The sequence below is a fragment of the Suricata suricatta genome, chromosome 11, assembly GCF_006229205.1.
Source record: "Suricata suricatta isolate VVHF042 chromosome 11, meerkat_22Aug2017_6uvM2_HiC, whole genome shotgun sequence".
NCBI classification, from domain to species: domain Eukaryota; kingdom Metazoa; phylum Chordata; class Mammalia; order Carnivora; family Herpestidae; genus Suricata; species Suricata suricatta.
Window position 1 is genome coordinate 15,742,704 of NC_043710.1, and position 17,093 is coordinate 15,759,796.

Here is a 17,093-nt window from a genome sequence, read left to right on the forward strand (position 1 = left end):
AAGATGGCGGCGACGGCACTTCCGGCGTGTGTCCTTACGGGTGCGTCCGGGCGGCTGCGGGAGGTGCCACGCAGCGGGTTCCAGCCGGTTTGCTGCAGAGTCTACAGCGGTGATGGCGGGCAGGCAGTTTGTATGGAGCGGGGCTCTTCTCCAGCTCCTTCTTGGCGTGCACCTGATAGTGATGCCACCCACCCAGGCCCGGAGTCTGCGCTTCGTCACCTTGGTAATGAGAGACGAGATGGCTAAAGAGCTCGCCAGAGCTGGAAGGGCACAGGCCGGCTGTTCGAGGGAGGGGCGGGGCTTGTGCTGGAGTCGGGATCTGGAGGAGCGGGAGCCTGTTTAGGATGAGACGACTGGCCTAGAGGGTCGCAGGCCCAGTTTGGAATTGATGTGGAGCCCGAGTTTTTTTCGGGGCAGGCAGGGTGTAACTAATTCTATATCAGGCCATAGGTGGGTGAGGCTGTCTTGGGACAGGGATGTTGTAGAACGCTAAAGAGACTCACCCTTAAGCCTTTGGTGATTTTTCCCCCCATCCTTCTCCCCACCCCCGGCATTGCTTTCATTTTTCCTTTCCTTTCCCATCAGTACCTTTGGCTTCTCTTATAGTGTCCAGTGGCGTTGGTTGGCCAAATTAGAATCTCTGGAACCTGTTCAAACTTAATGACTTCTGAGTTGGAGTCTTTTGCAGTGGTCCGAGTTAAGGCTTCCTAGGAGAAGTAAGGCTTCTCTTCCCAACACGGGGCAGAGATGGACTGCGTGTCCCCGTCGAGGAACCCTCGGACCTGTAGGCAATCCATTTTCTTTCCTCAGCTGTACCGGCATGGAGACCGATCGCCAGTGAAGACATATCCCAAGGATCCCTATCAGGAAGACGAGTGGCCTCAGGGGTTTGGTCAGCTAACCAAGGTGGGTCAGAAGCCAGACCCCCATTCAGGGTGTGCTGTGGAATGAGTGACCTCAAGAGCAGGCTGCAAAACTTAGGGCTCCAGGAAACTCTCATTTCCCATGTGGGTGCTGACTTTGACCTTAATCTTACTTTCCTCTGTGTCCAGGACAGGTGCCATATACAATCAGCCACTTAATAAATGACTTCTGCGATCAGATTAACCCACTCCCACTTCCAGACAGGGTAAATTTGGAAAGCAACAGTGCCTAAGCCCTGTGGGACATGCAAGCTGTCCCTTCCCTCTTAACTCTTGAGTTTGCCCACAGGAGGGGATGCGACAGCACTGGGAGCTGGGTCAGGCTCTGCGGCAACGCTACCATGGCTTTCTCAACACCTCTTACCACCGGCAAGAGGTAAGGCTGGGAGCTCCAAGCGGCAAGGGGGATGGAATGTGCTGTCCTCACCCTCTGCCCTCTGGTAGCCTGCGGCACTCTGGCCTCCTGCCATGCGTTTTTGGTAATTACAGAACACGACATCTAAGAGCTGTGTAGAACCAAGTCCTAGAGGCCGAGTTGCCCCTCCTTGACTTGGAAGGGGCAAAACTGATCAAGCATCCAAGCTCAGACTTTAGGGCTTGGCAAAGTCTTTTCTGATTCTGTGGAATAACCTAGACTTGGTAGGTACTTATTGAGTACCTACTAAGGGCAAAGTGCTGTGCCAGCAGTGTGCATGTAGTGGTGCATCACACACATATGATCTCTGTCTTAGTGGAGCTTAGAATGTAGTGGGGGTGACAGATGATAAACCACACAGGGCCCAGAGATAAAGGCAAGAGGAACCCATGTAGAGAAGGCATGTGTCAGGGAAGATTGGCAGTGTTCCTGCTCCTTGAAGCCTGCTTCCTAGCCCAGGGATGGAGAAGAATGTTCCTTTGGTCACCATTGTCAGCCACAGGCGGTGTGGCTCTCCATGTTATTCCCTTGAGAGCCAGCTCTGTCCTGGTCTTGCCCTTCCCCACTGCTTCCTCCTCTCTTTGCACAAGCAATGATCTCTGTACCTTGTTTCCTCTCCCTGATCTCTAAGCCACCTTATTAAGGGGTTTGTGTGGGTGGTTGGAGACAGTTTCTGTCTTCAAGAACCCTGGTCTAGATAGGGAGACAGGTGTTGCTATAAAAGCAGACAGACCTGACAGCCTTACTGACTGACAGCCTTACACTTTGGACTGGGAGGGCATTTGAACTACAGCCGTTACAACAGGAGTTCTGCACAGAGTGGTGACAGCTCGCCGCTACCTGAGTGTTGGCCCTTTGCCAGGAAGAGGGACGAGGAATGTCAGAGATGGGGAGTGGGGCCCACAGTCTGCTGGGTGACCATCCAGAACAGGTTCAGGTTCTCCCCCTGGGGCCCCACTGAGGGGCCAAGGCTGCCCCACCCCACCCCCACAGCTAAGACTTGGTACATCATCTCCGCAGGTTTATGTGCGGAGCACAGACTTTGACCGTACTCTCATGAGTGCCGAGGCCAACCTGGCTGGACTCTTCCCTCCCAACGGGATGCAGCGCTTCAACCCAAATATCTCTTGGCAACCTATTCCTGTCCACACTGTGCCCATCACCGAGGATAGGGTAAGACCGGCCAGCCCTTCCCTGGAGGTGGTAAGAGGGACAACTCTGGCCATGGGCCGGCTGATCCTTGACTCCTTCTCGGCCTGTTTCCCCCACTTTGTTCTGCAGCTGCTGAAGTTCCCGTTGGGCCCATGTCCCCGTTATGAGCAGCTGCAGAATGAGACCCGACAGATGCCAGAGTATCAAAATGAGATTGTTCAGAATGCAGTGAGTGGGGCTGAGGTGGAGGTCATCACACTGTCCTTTCCCCCCAGGCCAGGACTCATCCCCTGACCCTTTTTTCATAGCAATTTCTGGAAATGGTGGCCAACGAGACAGGGCTTACAGACCTGACACTGGAGACTGTCTGGAACGTCTACGACACACTCTTCTGTGAGGTGAGCCCACTTAGGGTCCCCGTATGACCCTTCATCTCTCACACCTCAGCAGGCCCAGGTGACCAGGACAAGTGGGACACCATGCCTGGATACCATTCCCACTGGGGAAGCCCAAGCAAGCCGCTTCTTGTGAAACAAGGGAACTTCCTTCATGGGCGAAAAAGAACCTCAGAGTGGGAAATGGTTTATTATCTGTCAGCAGTTCTTGCCCCCTCTCCACCCAGAACTCTCGTGGTATCCGAGATTCTGCTGAGTCACGCTTTTCGTGCCTGAGCTTCCTTTCCTGTGTCCTGTCCACCATGTCTCCTGGTTCCAGTCCCTCAGCCTCACCTCTCCTCTCCTCTCCTCCCTCCCTCCCTCCCTCACACACACACAGGCACCTTCCCGCTGGGGAAGAGACTTGTCCCCAGAGAGGCTCTGGCCTAGGCCTGGGGAGCTAACCTGCCTGCTGCGATACACAGCAAACACACGGGCTGGTCCTGCCGCCCTGGGCCTCTCCCCAGACCATGCAGCGTCTGAGCCGGCTAAAGGACTTCAGCTTCCGCTTCCTCTTCGGGATCTACGAGCAGGCAGAGAAGGCCCGGCTTCAGGGGGGTGAGTGACCAGAACAGCATGTCACTCCCCTCCTCAGGACCCTGCAGCATTAACAACCTGCTCTGGGGGGCTTCTCACACACTTGCCTCTCCACCCGTAGTCATCTCTGCCCATTCAAAACCAGACCTCCCGTTAGTCACCGAAGCCTTCCCCAGCCCTCCAAATGCTCATAGCGCCTGTCACTCTACGATTGACCACACTCAGGTTTGTGTGCTTCTTTCCTGCCATTGATCTTCTTAAGTGTCACTGTCAGGAGACTCTCTGTCCTCTTAAATGAATACCTACCTTCAGAGAGCCACCAGGGAATACTTGGCAAGAAGGCTGAGAATAACACACAGGCCGGTTTCCTGGCCTGCGCACCCAAGTGAGGGCTGGCTGTCGAACCTTCCTGACATCTCTGGTTTTCAGAGCCTGCACGTGGCAGAGCTCCCGTACTTGCCACCATACTGTGGGTTCTAAAGCAATCTTAAATTTACATCTATTCCAAACTGGAGTAATTCTTCTGACAGGGGCAGGTCTCTCCAGCTGTGTTGAAATGTACATACCTTGTTTTCTCTTGCTTCTCTCTGTAAATTTGAAAGTTCTTAGAGCACAGGGATGCTGGACAGTTTCCTCCGTGGTTCCCACGCACCTAGAAACAGTTCCCTGTGCAGGTGATCAGACCCAGGATCAGCAGAGGGCGAAGGGGCTCAGACAGGTCTGATCAGAAGACGGGGGTGGCTGGAGCCACTGACAACAGGATCTCTTCTCCCGCAGGAGTCCTGCTGGCTCAGATACGGAAGAACCTGACTCTCATGGCAGCCTCCTCCCAGCTCCCTAAGCTGCTGGTTTACTCTGCGGTAAGCTCCCATAGGCCCCAGCGTGCGATCGTTTGCCAAGGAGCTGGCTCTCTCCTCTGTTCAGTGCCTGGGGCGGCTGGTGGGGGGCTGGGGAGTAGTGCTGACCAAGAGTGCCTCTCTCTTACAGCACGACACCACCCTGGTTGCTCTGCAAATGGCACTGGACGTCTACAATGGGGAACAGGCCCCCTATGCCTCCTGCCACATATTTGAGCTGTACCAGGAAGATAACGGGTGAGTGGTGCTACCAGTCTGCCCTCCGGAGGGGCAATTGTGTGGAGGCGGTGGGCAGCCCAAGCACTCAGTTACAGGCCCTCTGAGCAGCTCCCGTGGCCCTTCCTGTCAACCCTCAGGAATTTCTCAGTGGAGATGTACTTTCGGAATGAGAGTAACAAGGCTCCCTGGCCACTGATCCTGCCTGGCTGCCCTCACCGCTGCCCACTGCAGGATTTCCTTCACCTCACAGAGCCCGTCGTGCCCAAGGATTGGCAGCGAGAATGCCAGCTGGCAAGCGGGCCTGCGGACACAGGTGAGCGGCTGCCTGGCTCTGCTAGTAACGTCCCGGAACAACGTTTCCCTGCCCACTGGTCTCCTGAGAGCTGCTGCCCTTCCAGCCGTCTCACCGCATTTCCCTAGACCCACCCTGACACTGTTGCTCACCTTCGCTCCACTCCTCACTCTTCTCGGATCACTGAGAAAATAACAGTAGCCAGGAGAGCCTGGGCTCACCTTGCAAGCAGCAGATCTTCCAGCTTGCTTGCTGGTGTAAGCAGGTACCTGAGGCCAACCTCTCCACTTGTGCCCCAGGTCCATCTCTTCTCACCTCCCCAGAGACTTCTGGAGCCTCACTATTTCCTCTCTACTGGGTCAGTCCCATCTCGAGAGCCTAACCAAGACCTCTGAGAGGCCCATCTTCCTCCAACCACCACTGCGTCTCTGTGTTCCCTGTGAAAGTGGAATCCTTCCTGGTTCGCTTTTTCAGTGACTGTTCTGTCAGACTGCTGATAGACTGTGTCACCTTCCACACCAGTGAAGCCACTTTTGTAAAGGACCTGCTCTTCCCAAAGCCAGTCACCAATCCTTAGCTTCTCTTATCTCTTAGGGGCATGATGAATCAGTCAGTCCTTCCTCAGACACTTTCTTGGCTTCTCTGCTTTTTCTTTTGACTTATGGGTAGCTTCCTTACTGGCTTTTGCTCCCGACTAAACAGTGGTTGGTCCAGGGCTCATCCTGGCCCTTCCCCATGTGTGCACACTCCCAAGGCAATCCCATCCAACCTCATGGCTTTACATAGCACCTGCATGCAAAGTTCCATCCTTTATGACTCTGATTCCTGACCTTTTCTCTGAGCTGTAGACTCACATATCCAACTGTTGATTGGAGATCTCTCACGGAGGCCAACTAGAACATCTCAAAGCTGATGTCTGAAACACTCTTGCTCCTAAATTCACTCTTCCTCCAGTCTTGCCCATCTTAGCCAATGCCACATTAGTTGCCAAGTTGCAGAGTGTAACCCTAGGAGTCATCTTGAATACCGACTTCCTCAGACCCCCGATTCCAGGCCACTAGCAGATACTACTGGCTCAACCTTTAAAATACATCCTCTTGCCTCCCTGGTCCAATCCATTATCCTCTCTTGCCTGGGCTATTGAAAAGCTTCCTACTGTTCTTTCTGATTCTCTTCTTGTTTTACCAGTCTCTAAGCACCACAGAGTTAAATTTTTTTTATGTTTAATTTATTTATTTAGAGAGAGAGAGAGAGCAGGGGAGGAGCAGAGAGAGAGGGAGAGAGAGCATCCCAAGCAGGCTTCTCGCTGTCCGTGTAGAGCCCGACTCAATCCCATGAACCATGAGATCATGATCTGAGTCGAAACCAGGAATCAGACTCTTAACAGACTGAGCCACCAAGGCATCCCAAGTTAATTTTTTAAAAACATAAATCAGTTGACATCACTACCCTTCTCAGAATCTTCCAGTGGGTTTCCAGGACATTTGGAACAAAATCTAAGTTCTGTCTTATGCCTTCTAGGCCCTTCTTGGTCTGATCCTCAGCACTGATCTCCTACTTGCCCCTCTCTCGGCTATAGTGATACTGATTTTCTAGCTGATCCTAGAATTTGCCAAACTTACTTCCACATCAGGGCCTTTTGTATTTGCTTCCTGTCCACTCACCCCCTCTGCACGTGCCCTGCCTTTTTGTATCTGAGTGTCTCAGGGACTTTAGGTCTCTGGTCAGATTGTCATTTCCTCAGTGATCTGTTCCCTGATTGACCTACCTTTCCATCCTTTCCTCCTTAGTTTGGTTTGTTTTTCTTTATACCGTGTGTCACTGACCTGGGTACATCCTCATTGTAAGAAAAGCACCTGGCATGTGGTAGACAATCAAATATTTGTTGGATGAACACTGACGTGACCTTTCTCTCCCCTCCCCAACCCATGCGCAGAGGTGATCGTGGCCTTGGCTGTGTGCGGCTCCATCCTCTTCCTCCTCATAGTGCTGCTCCTCACTGTCCTCTTCCGGATGCAGGCCCAGCCTCCTGGCTATCGCCATGTTGCGGACGGGGAGGATCATGCCTGACAACCACTCAGCCCCCTTCCCTCTGCCTCCTAGGGGAGGTGGGCTGGGCCCTTGCTCCTGACTGTTGCTGCTCCCCAGCCCATGGACAGGAGACCCTGGGTTGGCCTCCCTCTGATTACCCCAACCTAGATGAACAAGTGGGACTTGGCTTGGCCCATGGCACCTGTCACTCGGCATTCATGTGTCTCCTGTTTACCAAGTACTATGTTGGACTTTGGCTTTCTCCAAACAAGATTCGCCTCTGTCATGCTTCTGAAGGACGAGAAGTGTAGACAAGTATTCAAGTTTCACTCAGGACCTGGGATTGAAAAACTGAAGGAGTTGGTGCTTGATCTGCCTTGACCCCGCCAATCAAGCCTTGCTCTCTCTTCCAGCTTGGAGTCTTTGGCAAATGGTTCAGAGGACACAGTCTTGCCTCCTAGTGCTTATTTTAGTGGGAAAAACTGCACAACACTGGGGGTACAAACAGTGGCCACTAAGGAGCTGGATCACCCAAAGGCCAGCCAGCCAGCTAAGTTTTCCTTTGTCCCCTGAAGCCACCATTAGAGTCAGACATAATGCTTCAGGTATCTTTGTCCCCCTGCGGCTGGAGCAGGTCCGAAGGGTGTTTGTACTGGGGGGTGGGGGGTGGGGGGAGGGGAGTGAGTTGTACAGTTGTGACACTACTATCCCAGTCAGGTAGGCTGGGGTCTCCAGGGACCAGAGGTAAATGTAGGTTGTAAGCTGGACAGCTGTGGCGGTGGCCCAGAATAGGGCTAAGGCGGCTTCCAGAGAATGAAAGTTTTAGACTCTTAGTGCTGTTTCTGTGCCTTTTCTTTGTTTTCGGGGACCCAAGGAGCCCTTTGACCAGGTCGGTGCTGGAAGATCCACTCAGAAGCTCATTTGGGTATGGTTTTATTGGCCATGTCAATAGTGAGCACAAACTGAAAACCACTACCTGATCACTCTGCCACTGCACGTCAAAGGAAAGTGCTTTGGCTCCAGGCTAGATAATAGCAAGGATCCTTGGGGCACCTGAGGCACCAACTCTGAAGAAGTTTCTGGAGCTAAGTCCAGAGCAGTAACATGCCAGTGTCCCAGTCCCACAGTGTCCCATGCCACAGTGTCCCTGCTCCAACCCTAAGACTTGGATACCTTTGGCCCTTTAACACATGGCCGCCTCTTCTCACAGGATTTGTTCTCAGGTGACTCCAAGCCCTTGCTTGGCCCACACCTTAATGTGTCTCATTTCCGCATCCCAGCTTCCTGGCTCCAAATGAGAATGTGATAACCTAGGAGGAGTGAGACCAGTCTGACTTGCACCTTCCATTATCAGTCTCTGAGAACTTGGGGTTGGCCCAGGGAACCTAGGACTTGGTAAGGAAATACTAGGAAATTGGACAACAGCCAGGCATTGCCATGACCAAGACAAAGCAAGGCCAGGAGGGCCCAGGCCAAAGAGTCCACGGTCTCCTGGTAGTCTTCTTTACTGACTCTTACCCTGGGGTGATGGGTAGGGCTAAGCTGAGGACAGCCTGCACTCAACCCTGGGGAGCAGGGCAGGCCTTGGCCAGTCTGAGATATAGCCTACTTAACTCACCCATCAGAGAGGCCAGCGTGTCCCCCATGGGATTGAACTCATTGAGCTGCAGAGACAAGGGCATAAACATGAGGATTGGTTGAGGTATTTGGAGAAGGGCACATGAGGACAAATTTTTGGTCATTTTTGGTCAATAATGTAGGTTGACTCCCTGCTTCCTCCCGTCATTATTTGAGGGCCCGAACCTCACCGAAATGATACCAGAAGATTCTGGGTCATAGAGCTGATACATCATCTTCCCTGAGCTTCCATCAAATACATCAATCGTCCTTAATTCGTGGGGGGTACAACTTTTGAAATTAGGATCTGGGTATCGGCCCACGACAATGAGGTTGTACCGAGGATGCCAGGTTGCCTAGGAGATGGAGAGTTGTTATGAGAGTAAATGCAGAGAGCTATCAAGAGGGACATCAAAAGTATTTTTTGCCCCTAAGTTGTTACTATAGCTGCCAGCAATTTAACCTCAAATTGGCCTCTCTGGACCTTGGGACACCTTCAGGACTTCTTTCCCTTTTGGATTTCCTGCGATCATACCAACTGATCAATGTTTTAACATCAGCTTGACCCAGACATTAACCAGAGGTAAGCCTACAACAAAGCAAAAAGTCTCATAACCAAAACCCAAATAGGACGTAAGTTCTGAAGTAATCCCACTACTGTGCCTCCTCGATCAATGTGAACGATAGAGTTGAGCAGGAGATGGCCAGTGGCCAAGAAAGGGAAGGAAAGCTATGCTCCCCACGTACCCCACTCAAAACAAATCTGGAAGTTAGTTGGAATGACAGAATCAGATGGGGTTTTCCTAACAAGGGAGTTTGGAAGAAGGAAAGATACAGTTAGTGGCAGGGACACAGTGGTACATGCCATGGCTTGGATGTAAGCCACAAGCCCACCTGGGAAGCTGGAAATTGGCCTGGCTGGTTACAAAGTGGGAGATGACACATGCGTCAATGACCAGCCAGTGAAGAAAGCTTGTTCTTAAGAGGTTGGGTTGGATTTGAGGTATGTGGGAGCCTCCCTAATATCCCTAATATCACTGTTTACGTAGTACTTACCAGGCACTGGGCCTGTGCTTTAGGTATATTGATTCTTCCAACAACCCTATCAGATACTATTATTCCTTTTTTAGAGATGAGGAAACTGAGATCCAAAATTCAAGCAGCTTGCCCAGGGATTCTACCAGAGGTTGCCGGCCTGCCTGAAGCTGGCGCCCCCACCACTACGCTGTCTTGACGAAAGGAGTACAGGCATGAAACCTGGAGGTCTGAAGAAGGGCTGTGGTTCTAAAAGAGAACGTAAGGCAGGAGAGCAGAGGAATGGGCAGAGCTGAGGCTGCCTGGGGGCACAGGCAGGAAGGGTTCAGAAGACTTAAAAGACCATAAGCCTCGCGGGTTGAGACAGGAGAAGTCATTAGGGAGGCTGAGGTCAGCAGGTAACTGCGGTTTGAGGGCAGAACAGCAGGGCGATAGGCTGGGCTGGAAAAAACAAACAGGAAGAGTTTATGAGATACAGAACCCAGCCAAGTGGGATTGTAGAAGGGGGACAGAGAGGGAGAGAGAGAGAGCGCACGCCAGGGGAGAAGAGACTGGGTGCAGGATGAGATGTGGGATTAGGGATTCCAGATCTGGCCTTTCCCTACCTCGGGCAGACCCAGTTTGCCTCCATGTCACAGCTCCCTGTCTTCATCACTTACCTTGATGGGCGTCAGGTGCTGGAAGTGGCGGTGAGGGTGTGGGATCAGGCTTGGGGGGCAGTCCCACTGGGAGGCCGTGTAAACCCGGAGCTCGCTCTTCTGGTCAGTTGTCAGGAGCTGGGCCCCATCAGGACTGAAACAAGCTGGCGAGTGAAAAGCCCCACAACTGAAGGAACCACAGGCCCCTGTCCTGGCTAGTACAGGCCTTCTCCTGCAGGGGCGCCCTCTCTCCCACTCCTCTCTAGACCCCTGTGGAAGGGAGGAGGTGAATCTGGACTGTGAACGAAAACATCCTAGAAACTTAGCAGCTGTTGGGGACTGCTAGTTTCAGAAAGTTTCCAAGATATCAACTTGGTTGATGCTGTCAGGGTAGAGGTTTGGCCTAGCAGCTTCTAAACGTTGAGGGAAGACCCCAGAAACAGATGGATAGGCCCGGTGTGCAGGAAGGATGAGGTCTGGTATATCACACCTGAATTGACAGGATGGCTATGCAGCAGCGAGTGGAGGCAGCTGGATTTCCCTTTAACCTGGCGCAGGTCCCAGATTTTCACTGTTTGGTCTACAGAGGCTGTGGCCATGAGCCAATCACAGCATGGGTTCAGGGCCACATGGGTCACTTTCTTTTTGTGCATTCTCAGATTCCAAAGCTGCAGAGAAGGGCTTGGTTCAGGTAGGGAGCGGGGAGGCTGGGGGTAAGGGAAAGAGAGGGAAGACCAGGGTTCCAGAGAACGCACCTCCCTGCCGTCCATGTTCAGCAGGATCACATGTCCCACATTGTCGCCTGTGACCACCATTCGGCTTCTGGCAGACACATCCAGGCTGCAAAACCAGACGCTGGAGGGAGAGACTGGGCTGTAAGATTCTTGGGGACAAAGGCAAGGGCCATTTATTAACTGTTCCAGCTCCAACATCTAATGGATAGTAGACGTCCAACCAATGTTTGTCGAATAAATGAATAGTCATCTCGCCACGGACTCCCAGTGAGGAATACTCCGACTTGTCTACCATCTAGACAGAGGGGATGGGGGTGATGGGGCTCAGAAATCTGTCCAGTTACTCCTCAGCTGGTAGGAGTCCTTAAGCAGCTGTCCCTCATGAGCCATCAGGCAAGTCCCCAGGCCAGCCTGCCCCTTAGAGGGTTCTGAGGAAGACATGTTTAGTGCTCTCTCTCGTCACTCTCTACCCTTTGGGCCAGAGGGATGACAAACCAAACAGGGACTGCCCAGCTCCGTTTGTCGGAGCTGGCGAGAAAGAACTTCTGCCCTCTTCTGAGCATTTTGGGGAAGAAGCACACATAATTTTAGGAGCTCTGTCTTCGTCTTTTGCCCTTCAGACTACTTGAGGACAAAGGGTTGAGGCTGCTTCAGGAGTCCTAATGCCCAGCCCGGAGATCTCAGATTCCGATTTTTCCTCTCAAACACTCAAATCCTTGCTATGGTGTATTTTGTATCCTCTACAAATATCTTTCACAGGGAGGGTTTCTTGTGGAAGAATAACACGGAGCTGAGTCTATCCCATCACCTGCCCTGTTGCTTGGTATTTCTTACCTCTGTGGGGCAGCCCAGGATAATGTCCAGTGCTAGTTAGACCCCCACACCCCTGGTTCTTAGAGAACAGTTACAGTTGTGACTCTGCCTAGAAATCAAACTGACGAGTGTTTTGTCATTTCTCCAGACACTTGCTCTCGGGGAGTCCAAAGCACTTTATAGCTACGACTTAAGTTCCTATCAAGGAAGTGGTTGGGTCATTACAACTCAGGGATGTAGGGAATGAAATCTTAAACTCTTAGTTCCTGCTCCAATCCTTAAAAGTGGTTTTCTAGGCCAATGCCATGTTAACTAATGAGAATCAAGGTCTAGTCTAATATAGCAATGCCTTACAGAAGAGCCAAAGCCCTTCCCTTGCTGAGAAGAGCTCAGGTTCTAGAACACCTCACTGAAGCAGTGACCCACCTGGAACAGAGAAAGAGCAGCTACAGAAAGTTTCAGAAAGAGAGGGAAGGGTGGAAAGTGGCTGCTGCCTTGCCTGTCTTCCCCGTGCCAGGATTGGGTAACACAAACCAGAGCCGTACGCTCTCCCCAGAGCTACGCCGAGAGCCTTGGACACCCTTTCCCTCCTAGTGAAGCCACTCACTTGCAGGTGTCTGAGCTGGTAAACACTCGGAGCGTGTTGCCTTTAAAGTCTTGCAGCCTAGTTGTTCCCTCCATTGAGGAGGTGAAAAACTGGTTGGTATCAAGAGGGTTAAACTTCAGCCCAGTGACGCTCCCTCCAGCTCCAATCTAACACAAGGAAGAGAAAAAGCCAGTGAGTGGAGATGGCCCACGAGGAGGACGAGGCCTGGACGCAGGCATGCCCTCCAGGGGACTCTTCATTACTTAAGAGTTTTAGTTTTAATTGAATTTTTTAAAAAATCAACATACAGTACACTTAGTACACACTTCTCTGAATGTGAAAACACAAGAGTATAGATGTGAACAACCACCATCCCAATCAGGAGGCAGAAAAGTTCCATTCCCTCAAAACACTCCCTTGTGTTCTCCCCTCGTGGTCATACCCCTTTGCCACCTGTCACCCCTGGGCCACCGTGGATGTGTTCTCCATCACTGTGCTGTGGTTTTGCCTTTAATAGACTGTCGTATAAATGAATCATACAGTGTGCATCCTTCTGAGACTGACTTCTTTCATCTCACTCAGCATAATGTCCCTGAGATGCACCCAAGTTACAGTGTGTACCTAGAGCTCATTCCATTTTACTGCCAAACATTCCATTATGTGGATGTACCATAGTTTGTTTCTTGCCCAGTGCCCTTTAGAAGAGCTTCAGCTTGGAACAGTGCCTGGATTAGGAGTGCAGGAGTCAGATCTGAGCTCCTTCCTATTTTTACCTGATATCCCAGACAACCATGAAGAAAATGATGAGGATGACATCAAAAACAACCTTAAGTGCTTCCTAGGTATCGGGCACAGTTTTAAGAACTTTAAATCCTCAAGAACTCCTTCTCTACTTCTTAACCCGCCGCTATCCCAGCCTCACAGACCCCTACCAGGCCTCTTACACAGCATCCGCTTGGCTCACTCAGCATGCTGGCACATCCCTTCTCCTCTATACAGGTGCTGATGGTCCGCCAAACCCTCGCTGCTATGATAATCTTCTGCTCCCAACAGTTAGTCCTGTGCTCACCAAGGCTTCACTGTGTTTGTTCTTTTTTTTTTTCTTAAATATTTATTTATTTTGAGAGAGAGAGAGAGAGAAAACGTGTATGCAGGGGAGGGACAGAGAGGGTGGAAGAGAGAGAATCACAAGGAGGCTCCACACTTGCTGCCAGTCAGAGCCTGACGTGGGGCTCGATCTCTCGAACTGTGAGATCATGACCTGAGCCAAAATCAAGAGTCAGGTGCTTAATCAACTGAGCCACCCAGGAACCACCAAAATATATGTCTTTAAAGAAAAGTTTCTGAAGTCAATGGAGAGCTATCAAGGCATCTGGGACTTGAAGACCAACATCCCAGAGAAAGGAGAAGTAGAAAGGTAGACCTGACAGTTGGATGCTGCTTTTCCACTTGAGGTCTATGCAGATGAGAAAGCTGTGGCTTTGAAGCAGAGAAACCAAAGTGCAGAGAAGCAGATATGAAAGCGGTAGGTGGCTTCAAGGCTGAGGAGCTGGGCTGCGGTTTGGCCAGTCTCACACGGCACGAGAGGCAGAACTGGGGTTCAGACTTGCCAAGGAGGAGAGGTCTTAGAAAAATATCCAGGTTTTAGTTAGGGTCCCGGACATGCTCGAAATTAGAGCAAACGAGAAACGGCCTGACCCTCATGAAACCTGAAGTCCGGATTCAAATAATTTCAAACTCATTGGATTAAGATGATCTGATTCCACCCTACCTGCCTGTCAGAGGGAAAAGAAAATGGTCTCTGGAGGAAAACACCACCACCCAAAACTCGCAATTATCTCTACAAGTTTTCATATGCGATATTTGGCATTAAATCTAAAATCATCCAGCATATCAGAAGATAAGGCCAAATAAGCAAAAACTAAGAGGAAAAAACAACATTTGAAAGACACAGGAGATACAGATATTGGAGCTGTTACATACAGGCTTTAAAATAACTGTGATTGGGCACCTGGCTGGATCAGTTGGTGGAACATCCAATTCTTGATCTTGGGGTCATGAGTTCAAGCCCAACGTTGGGCATGGACCCTACTTAAATACATACATAAAATAATTGTGATTAAAATAATTTAAAAAATAGACCTAATTTTATTTTATATTTTAAAATTTTAAATGGTTTTTTTTTTTTGTTTTTTTTTTTTTGAGAGAGGAAGAGAGCAGGAGCGAGGGAGGGCAGAGAGAGAGGGAGACACAGAATCCAAAGCAGGCTCCAGGCTCTGAGCTGTCAGCATAGAGCCCGACGCAGGGCTTGAACTCATGAACTGGGAGATTGTGACCTGAGCAGAAGTTGGACACTTAACTGAGCCACCCAGGCGCCCATAAATAGACCTAATTTTAAAATGGACAAAGGATTTGAACAAACATTTCCCCAAAGACACGCAAATGGCCAGGAGCACATGAAAAGATGCTCAACATCATTAGTCATCATGAGATACTATTTCACACCCACTGGGATGGCTATAATAAAAGAGATAGACAGTTAGGGGCATCTGGGTGGCTCAGTTGGTTAAACGTCTGACTCTTGATTTCAGCTCAGGCCATGATCAAGCTCCACATCACGCTCTGAGCTAACAACGTGGAGCCTGCTTGGGATTCTCTCTCTCCCGCTCTCTCTGCCTCTCCCATGCTCATGCTCCCTCTCTCAAAATAAATAAATAAACATTAAAAAAAAAAAGACAATTACAGGTGGTGAAAAGACGACCCATGAAATGGGAAAAATATTTGCACACTATACCCGATAAGAAGTTAATATCAAAAAAATATAAGGAACTCTATAGCAAAAAACAAAAACCTCCCCCAAATAACCTAGTTAAAAAATGAGCAAAGGACCTGAACAGACATTTCTCCGGAGAAGACATACAAATGGCCAACAGGTATATGCAAAGATGCGCAACATCACTAATCCTGACATCAGGAAAATGCAAATCAAAACTAAAATAAGCTATCACCTTAAAGTTGTTAGAATGGCTATTATCAGGGATGCCTGCGTGACTTAGTTTGTTATGCCCTGACTTCGGCTCAGCCTATGATCTCACGCCTTGTGAGTTTGAGCCCTGCGTTGGGCTCTGTGCTGACAGCTCAGAGCCTGGAGCCCACTCCAGATTCTGGATCTCCTTCTCTCTCTGCCCCTCGCCAACTCATACTCTCTCTCTCTCTCAAACAAAAACAAACAAACACCAAAAAGAAAGAAAAACAAAAGAATGCTATTATCAAAACAACAGAAGATAACAGGTGCCAGCAAGGGTGTAGAGAAAAGGTACTCTTGTACAGTGTTGATGGGAATGTAACTTCGTAGAGGCACTGCAGAAAACGGCATGGGGGTGCCTCGGAAAATTTAGAACTACCATATGATCCAGTAGTCCCACTTCTAGGTACACATCCAAAGAAAATGAAATGAGCTTCTCTAAGTGTTATCTTCCCTTCTGTGTTCACTGCAGTATTATTCATGGTAGCCAAGATAGGAAAACAACCCCAGTGTCTGTAGACAGATGAAGAGATACAGGAAATGTGGTATGTATATATAATGGAGTATTATTGAGACTTTAGGAAGAAGGAAATCCTGCCATTTGTAACAACCAGGATGAACCGGGAGGATGCTATGCTAAGTGAAATAAGTCAGACACAGAAAGACAAATTCTGCATGATCTTACTACATGTGGGCTCGAAAGCAATGGAACTCATAAAAGCTGAGACTAGAACGGTGGCTGGCTATGGGTTTGGGGGTGGAGATGTTGATCAAAGGTTCAAGGTCTCAATTATGCAGGATGAGTAAGTTCTGGAGATCTAATGGACAGCACAGCAACTACAGGTAATAACAGTGTATTATATATTTGAAATTTACTGGGAGAGTTGATCTTAACTGTTCTCAGCTTAAGGCATGCACACAAGGTAATATGTGAGGTGATGAATTAGCTTGACCATGATAATCATTTGCAAGTGCACATATGTTAAAATGTCACACTGTACATCTTAAATATGTATAGTTTTTATTGGTCAATTATACCTCAATAAAGCTGGGAAAAAACCACAAGTGTTGTGAAGGATGTAGAGAAGTTGAAGCCCTCCTACACTGCTGGTGGGAATGTGAAATGGAGAAGTGACTCTGGAAAACTGTTTGGCAGTTCCTCAAAAACTTAAACACAAGTTACCATATGTCCCAGCAATTCCAGTCCGAGGCACATACCCAAGAGAAATGAATAGGCATGTTCACATGAAAACTTACACACAAATATTCATAAAAGCATTACCCATAATAAAAGAAAGCTAAAAATCAATGGCTTAAACACCCATCTCAAGAAGGTGTGAAAGGAGCAGGAAAATAAAGTAGGAGATTAAATAGAAATTAATAAAACAGAAAAAATATATACTGTGGGAAAATTAACAAACAAAAGTTGGTTCAATGAAAAGACTACTAAAATTGATAAATCCCTGGTGAGACTGACCAAACAGAAGTCACAAATAACCAATGTAATAGATCAAAACAGGGATATCAGTATAAATCTTAGACATCTTAAATAAGAGGATATAATAAACAATCTCATGCCAATAAATTTGAAAATTTAGATGAAATGGAGAAACTCCTAGAATTTGCTAACCTGACGGAAGATGAAAAAGAAAATCAGAATAGGCTGATTGAAGACTTTGTATTTACAACTAAAAACTTTCTTACAAAGTAAATTCCAGATCCTGGTAGTTTCACTGTTGAATGTACTAAATATTGAAGGAAGAAACATTATCAGTTTTTTTTTTT

At 49.2% G+C, this 17,093-nt stretch overlaps 2 protein-coding genes across 7 annotated transcripts in view; one reads left to right on the forward strand and one right to left on the reverse strand.

The window, feature by feature from the left end:
• The first annotated feature begins 24 nt into the window (after positions 1–24).
• Positions 25–7,693, forward strand: ACP2 (acid phosphatase 2, lysosomal). 3 transcript variants are annotated; one of them, XM_029957121.1, is made up of 11 exons: positions 30–223; positions 811–906; positions 1,213–1,299; positions 2,359–2,511; positions 2,620–2,718; positions 2,799–2,888; positions 3,350–3,482; positions 4,239–4,321; positions 4,449–4,555; positions 4,675–4,850; positions 6,766–7,693. In XM_029957121.1, exons 1-11 carry the CDS (start codon positions 113–115, stop codon positions 6,897–6,899), a joined length of 1,269 nt encoding a protein of 422 aa, XP_029812981.1. In that variant the 5' UTR covers positions 30–112; the 3' UTR covers positions 6,900–7,693. The 3 variants fall into 3 exon arrangements, with proteins under 3 accessions (XP_029812982.1, XP_029812981.1, XP_029812983.1); XM_029957123.1 differs by lacking the exon at positions 30–223 and adding an exon at positions 327–450; XM_029957122.1 differs by lacking the exon at positions 2,620–2,718 and having other exon boundaries at positions 25–223.
• Positions 7,694–7,777: 84 nt separating this feature from the next.
• Positions 7,778–17,093, reverse strand: part of DDB2 (damage specific DNA binding protein 2) — a 40,581-nt gene continuing 31,265 nt past the window's right edge. For 3 of the 4 annotated variants that reach the window (XM_029957112.1, XM_029957111.1, XM_029957113.1), the window contains exons 5-11: positions 12,305–12,450; positions 10,906–11,005; positions 10,641–10,818; positions 10,172–10,314; positions 8,669–8,833; positions 8,479–8,524; positions 7,778–8,170 (exon numbers count right to left, since the gene is read on the reverse strand). In XM_029957112.1, the coding sequence (XP_029812972.1) occupies positions 8,124–8,170; positions 8,479–8,524; positions 8,669–8,833; positions 10,172–10,314; positions 10,641–10,818; positions 10,906–11,005; positions 12,305–12,450 (825 nt within the window). In that variant the 3' untranslated portion in view covers positions 7,778–8,123. The other variant, XM_029957114.1, reaches the window with a different exon arrangement.